The sequence below is a fragment of the Ornithodoros turicata genome, chromosome 3, assembly GCF_037126465.1.
Source record: "Ornithodoros turicata isolate Travis chromosome 3, ASM3712646v1, whole genome shotgun sequence".
In the NCBI taxonomy this organism is placed as follows: domain Eukaryota; kingdom Metazoa; phylum Arthropoda; class Arachnida; order Ixodida; family Argasidae; genus Ornithodoros; species Ornithodoros turicata.
Genome location: NC_088203.1, coordinates 98,722,274 through 98,735,408, shown reverse-complemented (window position 1 = coordinate 98,735,408; position 13,135 = coordinate 98,722,274). Strand labels below are relative to the sequence as shown.

Here is a 13,135-nt window from a genome sequence, read left to right as displayed (position 1 = left end):
AAACAGTTTCTCGAAAGGATTAAATGTCCGAAACAACGATTTCATAACTCATAGGCGTGACATCGTTCGAGGTATGTACCAGAGGGACTCCAGACAAAACATATAAAGCACCAAAAATTATTTTAGTGCTTTTACGGAGCATTTCTGAAGAAGAACATCTATTGTTTAGTAAGGGGATATGCAGGCTTATTAAAGGAAAACAAAAAGGAAAGGCCCGTTCAAAGGCTTTGAAGTGTTGACAAGGAACTAGTACTTTAGTTATTAAGGTTAACGGAATGGAATGCAAAGACACGTGTACATTATGACACTGCAACCGGCAGCATGACTTGGTCTTGTCATTACAGTTCTCCCAACGCATGATTCTAGTGCTTTTTTTAAATATTGGTTCCTCCATTGGCAATTAATAATCACTCCATATCACAATGTGTGATTGGCTTCTAAGTATTGCTGCAGATCAGAGTCATGTAAAAAATGAAGGTTTACGTTGAGCTTCATCCTTTTTTATTTTTATCCTCTTTATTTTGAAACATGTGATATTTCAGAAAGCAAGCAGCATGAGAGTGAATGCTCAAAAATGTGTAATCGCTTCTAGCTTGTGCTCTCTCCCCCCCTGAAATTTCCTTGCACGTTATAATCGAAGATTAGTACCAGAACACTGCGCTAGGGATCACTGATCTTGGATCAGTCAGAGTATAATACTATTTTGCACAATCGCAGGACAGCTGATTGCCTTCGTGCATGTAACTGCAAATTATGCCATCTGATTCAGTTCTTATTCACGGGCAAGCACTTTAACGAGTAGGGCTTCATTTGCACTTGCCAAGAATGCTTGTTTTTTTTCTTCTAAAAAGCAAGACATACAGCTACCGAACAACTTAACGAATACTTTGAGGTACTTTGCCCAGTGCTTTGTACTTTACGTGAAGTACACTCTCAGTGGGATACATTATACTGTACTCGAAGTACTAATGACACTAGGTACTTTAGTTTAAGTACATTTAAGATACTTTGCGAATGAGTGCTTCGAAGCCGGAAGGACATACCTTAACCGTAGCCGCACTTTTTTTGTCATTTTTTTATGTTCTGACCAGAATATATTTAGTGTACATGCACATATGCATCATGCTAATGCATTTCTTTTATTGCTGACTTGGTAAAGCATGAAGACGTCCTTCACATTTGTTAGATATTAATACGGCATACTCTTTCAAACGACCGTTTATGCAACACTATCTGAAAACACCGTACTCCTTTCGCTGTCTCTTCTTATAGTTTTTCAAATCAGAACTTCTGCACTCGGAACGTCCAAGATAAAGCGGGAAACGCTCGTGTTCCCTAATTTCTGTACGCTTACGCAGTCGTATTTCCTGTTTCTGTCTAATTATCGCAGTGACATCATGACATCCAAGTGGCGTCGAAGCGATGTTCGTGAATCGTTAATTCTTCTTTTCTCCCTTCTTTTGGGTGAAACTGACAGCTTGATTTCAGTAACCGACAGTAATGGATGAGGCAAGTGACAGCAATGTAAAGCGCTTGTCTGCAAAACTCGTTTTGCCGCACGGAGCAAGCGGACAATTAGGGGCTTTCATTGCTTCTCGGCACTTCATTCCGAAAACTTTTCTACGACCTGGATCAATTAAACGTATGACCTTCAAAGACCCAGAGCTCTCGTAACGAATACTGAGGAAATGAAATGCAGTGCAGTGAAAAGCTGATTGGGCGGAAAATTAGATCGTTTCAAGGATGCGCGAGTCTGCTGCAAAACGCGCATGTCTGTAACTATACATGTCAGAATAACAGGCAGATTGCAATCCTTAACGGCATGTAGACCATTTGCGCGACGGTCGCAAGCAGCAAGACTCATTATTTGGTGGTATATGTTGGTTTCGGAACCTATCACCGGACGTGGCCACGACGCCCCCACACTGCTGTAATAGCGACCGCGTGACGTCAGGCAAGAAGGCCGCCCTCTACGAAACTGCCATATTGGTTTTGACGCATGTCACTGTGCCAACGCCACCTAGGTACAGAAGGCCTGCTTATTGCCTCCTCTCATTCCTTCGCTACGTGGTCATATAAAGTCAGAATTCGTCTGCTACTGCGAATCGCCGTTCTGCGAATTGAAGAACTCGCAAATGGTTGCTGCTAACTTGGAACTTGTAGACCTGAACCTGTAGACAAAAGTGCCACAAACGCTTTCCAGAAAATCAGTATTGAGAAAGATAAGGGACCGTTTTGGGCTTTATTTTAAAGTTTTCTCACTTAGTACGCGGGAACGATCAATCACTACTCGCAAACGACGGTGGTTCTTCTGCATGGCCACGACCGCTGAAAGCAGGTTCGTGATTGACTACCGCCGTTGAAAATACGATCCTGATTGAATGACTCTTAGTTGTTACGTCGTGTCGACGAGTAAGCAGGGTTTCTCTATCTAGGTGGTGTTGACTAGGCGCAGCCATGACGCCCCACACTGCTGTAATGGCGACCGGGTGACGTCAGGAAGGATGGCTGCTCTCTGAGAAACTGCCGTATACTTCCCGCGTTTACCAATCAAAGTCACGTTCTGCTGATCTGGAGGCTCGACACCCTCCAATGACGCTGCTTGTTGAGAAATGGTGGGGAACATGGTACATTTTAAGGCCACAAAATGCTCGGCCCTAACAGCACTAGTAAACTTTCTGGACAGGGCAGGACTTAAGGCCGGCATCATGGTGCGTGTTTCTGTGAATATCGCGCTGCGTAAAACTCTGCTTGGCCACGCACCGAGAAAAAATACGCCTGTCAAACCGCATGGGGCACAAATCCCAGTGCTGCTTTACAAAGTGTTGGCAACATTCTCCTCTCCTTCCTGTTCCGTCCTGAAATGGTTGTTTTTGTGCGCGTTCCTTTGTAATTGATTTGCATTTGTTTGCACGAGTTGTTGTCCTTCTGCAGCTTTTTTTGTAAGAGCGGCCATTGCTAAAAAGGAAGTAGGATGCCCGACCGGAACCAGAAGTGACATGCTGCGCCGTGATTGGTTGCTATGGACGCCCGTGAACTGACTGCGGCGTGAAATGTCCTCTATGAGCAGCTGCGACGTACAAAATTTCGCGCGCGGGCGTGAAAACTCAGCTTTTACGCAAAAAAAAAAAAAAAAAAAAGCGCACCATGCGGCACCATTTGGGTTCATGAAAAATTCAAATCATCATCATAAAAATGAAGTTGCTGTTGTTGTATTATGTAAATCTGTGTGCAGAAACGAAGTGAATCACGCTTCGAACGTCTTAGTGGACATCATCTACCCCATCTACCCCATGACATCATCAACAAAACGTCGCACAATAACTGTAGTATCTTGACGTCTTCACTCCAGACAGACCAGCGATATCCAAAAGGTTAACGTAGCTTTATTTCTGCACAAGTCGAAACATGCGGCTACAGCAAAACAGGGCTGCTGCCCAGAACGAAGATAGATGACGAAGTGTCCACGCGATGCACGCGCAACTGACCAGCTCGGCGAAGCGCCAACAAAACAAACACCACATTTCCTTCCCCTTAACAACGAAGTACAATCCGTACATAATAGGAGAAAATACTATAAGTGGGCACCTCGCACTTTCAGTCTAAATATTGTTATGACATGCACAAAAAATGAGTTATTTCTAAACCACCAAAACACTAAAGCTTTCACTGGTAGCACACTTCTCTTTTTTTTCTATTTTTTCTTTTACCACACAACACTTCTATGTACTTTGGAAACGTTCTGGTGGATGTCGCACACGTGTAGGGTACCTTCGAACCTGAGCCCCATTGATGACTGAAGGTGACCCAACAGGCTCCTCTGTCAGTGCCGCTGCTGCCCTGGCAGGTGATGTGCTGACCAGTGGCTGATGGGACGAAGTACATTCCTGTGCGTCATTCTCCGATGTCAAAAGCTCCGGGACTGATGACACTGACACACCCCCGCTGACCGTCAAAGTTCTGCGTCGCAGGTGATCCTGGTGTCTCTTCCAGACGAATGGTCCCCTATCTGTACTGATGTGTACGCGGTATGTAACAGGTCCTGTCTTCTCCAGCACAGTTGCTGGTAACCAACGTGGTCCATTCCGGAAATTCCTTACATATACATGCTCTCCAGTTACAAAGAAACGTTCCTGTGAACGTCTTCCCAGCATTTGCGTGAATTGCTTTCGTCGGACGACGTCTTCAGTTGACGGTTTGAGGCAATCTAGCCGCGTTCGAAGATTTCTGTTCAACAAAAGCTGCGCAGGTGACTGCTGCGTCGTGGCGTGTGCTGTGTTCCTGTAGCTTAGTAGGAAACTAGCCAGTCGAATGTCGGCCGGTCGATGCATGTCTTTGCGCAACGCTTCCTTTACAGTGCGCACAAACCTCTCCGCCAAACCGTTGCTCGACGGATGATAAGGAGCACACCTGACGTGCTTCACCCCATTCATTTTGAGGAATGCCTCAAACTCTCGGGAGCAAAACTGGGGGCCATTATCCGTGACTATCGTTTCTGGCATCCCGAATCTTGCGAACAGTTCACGCACGTTTCGTATTGTCGCCTCTGAAGTTGTGGACTTCATCTCGAACACTTCGGGCCACTTCGAATGGGCATCTACCGCAACCAGGTAGTTAGTTCTTTGAAATGGCCCCAGAAAATCTAGGTGGATGCGTTGCCACGGCTTCGTCGGCCAAGCCCAGGGGTGCAGTGGCGCGACGGTGCTGACGCTCCGTTGTTGTTGGCAGTCTTCACAAGAAGATACCAAGTCTTCGATATCGCAGTCTACCGATGGCCACCATACATAACTTCGTGCTGTCTCTTTCATTCGAACTACGCCAGGATGCCCTTCGTGTATTTCCTGGAGTACTTCCTTCTTCAGTTTGTGAGGAACCACTACTCGTATCCCCCACATAAGACAACCCCTGAAGTATGTCAGCTCCAGCTTCCTCACGTAGTATGGTTTGAGGTCATCATCAGTGGCCTTGCGTGGCCAACCTTTCAGGACGTAGTGTGTAACCCGTGCTAATACGTCGTCACGAGCTGTCTCTCGAGCTATATCTGAGCTCTGTACGGGAAAAGTATCCAAGCGAATGGAATAAAATTCGCTCACAACATCCGTCACCTTGCTTCCATCATTCTTCACTGGAAGGCGGGACAGACAGTCTGCTTCGTAGTTCTGCTCTCCTGCTCGGTAGCTGAGCGTGTAAGTGTAGGCAGATAACGTTATTGCCCACCTCTGTAGACGCGCCGCTGCAATGGGCGGAATCCCTGTCTTTGGACCAAAGATCGTCACTAGTGGTTTATGGTCCGTGTCCAGACAAAAGCTTCTCCCGTAAATGTAGCAGTGAAAACGCTTCACTGCAAAGACTAAAGCCAACGCTTCGCGCTCAATTTGGCTATAGTTCTTCTCGCTTTCTGTCAGAGTTCTTGAAGCATACGCTATTGGCTTCGCAGTCCCATCACTATCCACGTGCGCTAATACTGCTCCAACGCCGTACGGTGAGGCGTCAGCAGACACTTGAAGCGGCAAACTAGGATCGTAGTGCTGAAGCACCGGCGCAGATGCCATAGCCTTCTTGAGGGCCTCGAATGCGCGTTGAGATTCTGATGACCACGTCCACTTTACTTTCTCGCTGAGAAGTCGATTTAATGGGTACGCAATCGAAGACAGCTTAGACAGGAACTTGGCATAGTAGGTGACCATGCCCAAAAATGAGCGAAGTTGCTTCCTGTCACTGGGAGCTGGCGCTTCAAGAATCGCTTGCACCTTCTCTGGTGCCGTGGAAATGCCATTCATCCCGATTACATGTCCTAGGAACTGCAGTTCTGACTTCAAAAATTCGCACTTCTCTTTCTTGACACGCACTCCTCTTGAGCTCAAACATTTCAACACGCTTTCTAAATTCTCCATGTGTTCGGCTTCTGTCCGTCCGGTTACCAGAATATCATCTAGGTAGCAAACCACTCCATCTAAGCCTTTCAACATGGTGTCCATGATGCGTTGAAATAACGCCGGGGCCGAAGCAACTCCGAACGGCAGGCGATTGACTTCAAACAGTCCTTTGTGCGTATTCACGGTTAAATACTTCCTGGACGCTGCGCTCATCAGTACCTGTAGGTACGCTCGGCTTAAGTCAATCTTAGAAAACAGTTTTCCTCCAGCCAGAGCACTGAGCATTTCGTCTACCTTTGGTAACGGGTAGTTTTCCACACTCAGGTATGGATTCAACGTGACTTTGTAGTCGCCACACAGGCGTACTGATCAGTCTTTTTTTACAACAGGAACAATGGGAGTGGCGTACTCACTGTTGGTAACTGGTGTCCATACACCCATTTCTACCAGCTTGCCAATTTCTTGTTCAACTGCTGGCCTTAATGCCAACGGAAGGCTACGTGCTTTGACGAAACGTGGGGTTGCTCCCTCCTTGAGGACCAGTGTAGCCTCTACGTCCGAAATTTGGCCCAGTGCCTTCGAAAAAACGTCTTCAAACTTGTCCAGTAAATGAACGACGCTTTCTTTCCCACCAACACGGACGGTGTTCAAACTTTGCCAGTCCAGCTGAATACTTCGCAACCATTCTCTTCCGATGAGAGGAGTACCCCCAAGCAGCACAAAGGACCGGGGCGAAGCCGGTCCAGCATCGGGAAAGAATCCTACAAAGTCGGGGGCATGCCACCAGCCGATACCGGTCCTTCCTCCAGTTTGCAACACCGGGATGATTAAGGACCGACATCGGCAGCAAGTATTCGGTCCCAGCAGGTCCCCGGCGGATCCCCGATAATGCTGGCAGGGGCTCCCCCCATGCATATTTACCCCCCCCCCATGCATATTTTGGCATTAATATGCTTATTTTTAATAATTACAATAATTTTGAGTGTAAACAGTGTGTGTAGAGCCCAACATTTTATTTTCGGAGAGGAAATAGACTGACACAACACTTGGAGCACCTCAATAGACTAAACGACGAGTGGTGTACACTAAGCAGTCTGCCTGCATCATCCAATGCATGCCAATTGTGTCTGAAATGAAAAACAAAAAAAGAGGGGTATACAGAAATATGCAGCATGTCCGCATAACTACTGTCATTGCCAATGTAGCCTGAAAAGAAAAGGGTGGAAATGGTCTACCGTAATATCCAGCCTGCCTGCGTAACCACTGGCCCTTCAATGGTGTCTCAAAAGGGGGGGGGAACGTACACAGTAAGAGGTGGTCTCTGAAAGGAAACAAAAAAGGTATGCAGTAGTAGGCAGTCTGCCTAACCACTTGCACTTCGGCAATGGCCCTGGAAGAAATGAACGGCTTGTAGCATTAGTATTAGACGTAACGGTAAAATTGCTGCATGGTGGGAAATGGTATACAGTAATATGCAGCCTGCCTGCGTAACCACTCGCACGTCAACAGTGTCTCAAAAGAAAGAAAAAGTATACAGCAAGAGGCGGTCTGCCTGTCCAAGTGGTGGTGCCTCAAAGAAAACGAAGTTATGCAGTAATAGGCAGTCTGCCTATCTGCTCACGCTTCAGTACTGCCCAGACACAAAAATGAATGGCATGTAACATTAGACGTAACGAAACAATTGCTGCACTTCAGCACAAAATAGTATGTGCACGGTACGTGGAATGAGCTTTATCAAAAATGGTAAAATGCACAGCGTAGGGATTACGAAACTCAAGAGTTACCAAGAGAAAATTTAAATTATGAAAAAATGACAAAGCCAACGACTGGGAGAAATGCAAGTCCAGGAAAGAGAAAATAGTTCACATCCAGCGCCTTTGGTGCAAATGACTAGCAATTACTACAACGAAAACTGTAAAAAATGACAGCTGACCGGGACTAGAGCTGACAGTCAATGGTGTGCGCATATTCAGCGTTCCTTCACAAAAACGTCAATAAGCAAAAAAAAAAACATGGTCAAGGAGAAGCATCCCTATTGAAAAAAAAAGCGACATCAGGTCTGATGTTAACATCACAGCTGCTCTGATGATGTTAACATCAGAGCTGCGCTGGCTGATGCTCACATCAGAGCTGTCTTGATGCTGATGTTGACATGAGAGCTGCATTGATGCTGGTTATGGCAATCTTGAAAATGCTGCAGTCTTGGTTTACTGAAATGTTCTGCAAAGAAAGCCCCTCATGCCTGCGGTATATGAGTACCGACAAGAACCCTCACGAAACAGGAGATAGCAGCAACGAATCACTTCACCAGAACAATTCACCACTCCGGAGTACGTACCTTTTAACGCATATCCATTTATCATCAACATACCTAAGCGTTGAACTCACGGGGGCACAAAAACTGGTAATGATCGAACGGTGAACAACAGCGCAAAAGAGCACACCTAGGTCCTCATTTCCGGTCCAACTTGTCCTTCTTCCGAAAAAGCACTTCTAAGCGTTGTCATGGCCAGCAAGAGTCCCCACTGCATTTGAACACGGTGCTTGAGTTTCTCTTGCTGAAGGCCGCTGCGTCATACACGCTGAACCTGCAAGAAATATCGTTCCAGAAAATACGATGGCAGGACACCTATATGTAGAGCAGTGTAGAGACATATGACATACCGTCTGCACAAAGTACACAGTCGACTTCACTTGGCGTTCTATCTCCCTGTCGTTGCGCAGATCCCTGCAAATAGAGTAAAACGAACAATGAGAATGCATGGCGCAGTCGAACATATTACTTCAGAGTTATATTAATTACACACCTGAAACGGCAATAATCCTGAAGGCGAAGAACGATTTGGCTTCACATGCAAGGTAGCGTCTTCACTCTTTGACATGTCAAACGAGACCGACTGGTTTGCTCGCGGTTAGAAGAAACGCTTCCACTTACAGACAGTTGCAATATCAGACGGGTTGCAAGAACGACAGCACCAGGTGAGAACAACAATACAAAGCCTCTAAAACGCTTTAGACTTGCTGGAACGCTCGCAATTACGCGAACTACACGCGGCGACGAGAAACGACCGTTACAGCAGCCAAAGCGAAGCCAACAAGAACAGCGCATGCGCGACAGGCAGCGCGCAGCGCTGGCTGGTGGCATGGAAGACAAGCGACGACGCGCGAGCGAGCGCGGGTGAGCCTGTGTTGAAATGGGCATGGAGCCAACATCTCCGCGCAATGGCTTGGCGGACGAAATATGACGACGGGTAGAATCGTACTACCTCTTGAGATTGTGGCCGTTCCAGGATCTTTCAGAAATGCTGCTGTTTTCATAAGAATCCCTGAATGTTGTGTTTGAAGCAAAATTGCAACATGAGATTGGCCAAAGCTAAGGTATTAGTTAGTTATGATTGTGAACAGATCGGCAGTGCAACCTGACAGTGAGAGATCAATAGAATCAAAAACAACAAAACACTCACTGTTTTGCCGACCCTTTCTCTAGTGTTCTTTCTTTCTTTCTTTTTTTTTGTTTGTTATAATGAAGGAAAGCAAGGTTAAATGCTACATTTTTCTTGACTGTGTGCGATGGTGTACATCGCAGGTTCCTCATGTGCCATGAATCTACTTAAAAGCTGCTGATGGTGGCAGGGATTCACATTTATAACAGTGACCAGAATGCGGCAGGAGTACTTTTGAGGCACTCTGGCCACGTTGACCACAAAACGGCGTTCCATACTCCCTCCGAACCAAACTTTGCAAAACTTGTTGCTCAGAAACATTAAGAACACACACGCCGGCCATTTGCACCCAGCAATGACAACCAAAACAAAGATGATGGCGATGGCAGTCGCGGTAGCCCAAATGCAGGGAGCTCCAGCGTAGTCTTTGCGGGTTTCGGTGCAGCGGTTTTCGTCCGATCAGTTCGACTTGCTAAAGCTCTCTTCGTTTCGTTTCACGTGAGTTTTTCGATTCGGGAGATTCGGTCGTTTCGTTCGGGCGTGGCCGACTCTTCCCGAGTATCTTGTACTTGCGTGCTTTGCAGTGAGGCTCCATTAATACTTCTGTTCAGGGTGCTGCGTGTGCATGTTTTCCGTCATACAACACAACACAACACAACACATGAAGTGAACTGCAGCCCAATGTTTGAAAGAGTTACCTCATACCAGACAGCCAAATTCCTTCCTGAAGGGATGCTTCACTGTCTCGTACAGCTTGGGACAAAAGTTTCTGAAACACGGGTGTTTTGTATTTCACTTCTCTACGCCTCCCCTGCGGCCTAAGGGGAACACTTGTTGAACAGAATCCCCAAGGATTCTGCTCAACAAGCATTTCCCAAAGGTGGCTGGGAAAAGTCCAATACAGAAAACCCGTGTTTCAGAAACTTTGTCTCGAGCTGTACCATCCGATCACGTGTTACCGAATCTGCATAAACATCGGGAGACGAGCGGGAAGAAATACTTAGCCAGTACACCACAGCAGATCGGGACGTTAACGGGGATCCATCGGGAAAGAATCCTGGCCGGGACGCAAACGGGAATCTATCGGGAAAGAATTCTGACCGGGACACGAACGGGGATCTATCGGGAAATAATTTTATGTAGTTTCCCTCTCCCTCAATTCTTCCCCCTCACATAGTCGGGAAGCAGTCGGGCTCGTGACGGCGATATCGGCCACCTCGAACCCATCATCCCCGTTACGTTCCCAGCCGAATCCCAGTCCTTTGTGCTGCTTGGGCCATTTTGTTTCAATACGTACAAAGAAAGGTCGTCTTCACAACCATTGTGACTAACTTTAACTTTCACGACTCCGCAAGGCTTTACCGCTTCTCCTGTGTACGTCCTTAGAGTCAGTGACGTAGGCAGTAGTGCCTTACTTGAAAATAATGACCTATAGTCATTCAACGAGATTACCGACATGGCTGCTCCCGTATCTAGTTCCATGCGTAATGGAATGTTTTCGACTACCATAGTGAAAATGATGGGACGTTCACCAACTCGAGTACCGAGCGTTTTCAACACCTCACTCGAGTGTTGTTCTGACGCCATGCGTTGCAACGTACGCCTCGCTCGCCCTTTCAATCTCGAGTTCATGTCCGACTTCCTGCCCGACTGGCAAACCGAAGCTATGTGCCCTGTCCTTTTGCACTTGAAGCAAGTCGCGCTCTGGAAAGGACATTTCTTGGAGGGGTGCTTATCGGACCCGCACCGATGACATTTCGCTTCAAAAACTTTCTTCTCAACACTGATGTTCTGAAGGGTGCTATCAGGTTGATACTTCACATCACATTTCTTTGAGTGACATTCTGCCGCATTCCTTGTAGCTCTTTCCAACGACATCGCCTTCTCAACCGCCTTTTTAAACGAAATCGTTTCAGGTTCCGTGAACAACGACTTCTGAATGTCGAGTCGTAAAAGGCCTGTTACAAATCTGTCTCTCAGCATCTCATCGAGAACAGTTCCGAAATTACATGTCTCTGCCAATCTCTTGAGTTCGGCTACGAAGTCCGCAATGGGCTCGCTGTCATGCTGAGCTCTGCTGTGAAACTTTGCACGTTCTGCAATTACGGATGGTGTCGGCGAAAGATGATCGCGAAGCAACTTTAACAGGTCGTCTGGCGACTTTGTTGCAGGCAATTCAGGAGACGCCAAATTTTTCAAAAGCTTGAATGTCTTGCCTCCTACTATGCTCACAAAAGCATCGACGCGATCGCTCTCTGGGATGCGATTAACGCGCAAAAACGACTTCAGTCGCTCTTCATAGGAAGGCCAATCTGACGCAGACTCATCAAAGGGTTCTACTTGCCCAATTAGAGCCATGCTTCTTTGCTGGACGCTGCTGTCTGTCGCCTCCGTAGATGTCGCCGCTGCCCTCTCGTCGCCGGCACTCATCCCGTCCTCGTCGCCAACATGTAGTATCTTGACGTCTTCACTCCAGACAGACCAGCGATATCCAAAAGGTTAACGTAGCTTTATTTCTGCACAAGTCGAAACAGGCGGCTACAGCAAAACAGGGCTGCTGCCCAGAACGAAGATAGATGACGAAGTGTCCACGCGATGCACGCGCAACTGACCAGCTCGGCGAAGCGCCAACAAAACAAACACCACAATAACCTTGCCTGGGAATACACTGTTAACAACATCTTCTATGCCAACATCAAATACATTCAAATAAATTTCAGAAAGAACAGGAGCAACAGCGGAACCTATACAAACTCCTTGTTTCTGAACAAAAGGCAGATCATTAATCCTGATTACAGTAGACTGTAAGTAAAGTTCAAGTATCCTCATAAAATCAGTGCTAGCCAATCCAACTTAATTTTGAAAAGAAACAGGCGAACGTTGGATCATATATCCCTAACCCTTGTTAGTAAAAGGGGAGGGAGGGGGAAAAGGGGAATATTCAGGGAGTAGTACACTCTTAAAAATGAACTTCACCACATAGCACGCTCCTAGCCAACCACCATCCCGAATGACAACGTTCTCGCCCCTGATTTGTTGAAAACGGGAGGAGGAGCCTATTTTGTGCCATTATGCACGGCACAAAATAGGCTCCTCCTCCCGTTTTCAACAAATCAGGGGCGAGAACGTTGTCATTCGGGATGGTGGTTGGCTAGGAGCGTGCTATGTGGTGAAGTTCATTTTTAAGAGTGTACAGGTCCTTTATATCCAAAGAAAACATATTTACAGGGGAACCGTGCACAGCTTCCAGGCTTTCAATGAGTTCTTCTAAATAGAACCTACTCAATATACATGCCACCCCACTCCATCTTGTAAATCTTCAGCGCCTTTCAGGCTGTGCAAATTTCAAAGACACGCCACTTTATTTTGACGATGATGAGCGGGGTAATGCCCTTCTGGACAATATGGTTCCCTCTCATCTTCTTAAAGCGATCAAGTCAAATCAGGCAAATGGAGTTAGCTCTCACAATCTGGCGTGCGTGTGGCTCAGTTATAATGGTCTCGATAGCGGTATGGATATACGTAAAAAACAAAAGATGTACAACTTTATTGGCAGTCATAACTAGATTACCGTGGAACGTTGAAGTATTTTCAAGAGTGAGTTTCACAAGAGATCTGCAAGTCTTTTTTTTTTCCTGTCAGTAACTGTATTTGTAGGGGAGAAAGTTCATTTCAAATTGTTTTTTTAGATGTGCATGGGCTTTAGATGGCATGATATTTTGCTGCACGCGGGGTACTAATAGTAAGGAAAAAGACGTACATCGTATATTTGTGAACATCAAACATTTCAACATTTTAAAAAGAAAACTTGAGTGT

At 46.4% G+C, this 13,135-nt stretch overlaps 1 protein-coding gene across 4 annotated transcripts; it reads right to left on the bottom strand.

Annotated features, from left to right (window-relative positions):
• Window positions 1-3,366: 3,366 nt before the first annotated feature.
• On the bottom strand, window positions 3,367-11,870 carry LOC135388949 (uncharacterized protein K02A2.6-like). 4 transcript variants are annotated; one of them, XM_064618837.1, is made up of 4 exons: window positions 8,684-11,870; window positions 8,541-8,604; window positions 8,000-8,464; window positions 3,367-7,197 (listed from the first exon to the last, which is right to left on the bottom strand). In XM_064618837.1, the coding sequence occupies exon 4, from the start codon at window positions 6,159-6,161 to the stop codon at window positions 3,723-3,725; it is 2,439 nt and encodes an 812-aa protein (XP_064474907.1). In that variant the 5' UTR covers window positions 6,162-7,197; window positions 8,000-8,464; window positions 8,541-8,604; window positions 8,684-11,870; the 3' UTR covers window positions 3,367-3,722. The 4 variants fall into 4 exon arrangements, with proteins under 4 accessions (XP_064474907.1, XP_064474908.1, XP_064474906.1 ...); XM_064618838.1 differs by having other exon boundaries at window positions 8,321-8,464; XM_064618836.1 differs by having other exon boundaries at window positions 3,367-7,003; window positions 7,112-8,464; window positions 8,684-11,677.
• Between the last annotated feature and the right edge of the window lie 1,265 nt (window positions 11,871-13,135).

Bases quoted from the DNA above. Each gene is read 5' to 3' on its own strand.
- LOC135388949 (XM_064618837.1), bottom strand. From the start codon at position 6,161: ATGCTCAGTGCTCTGGCTGGAGGAAAACTGTTTTCTAAGATTGACTTA.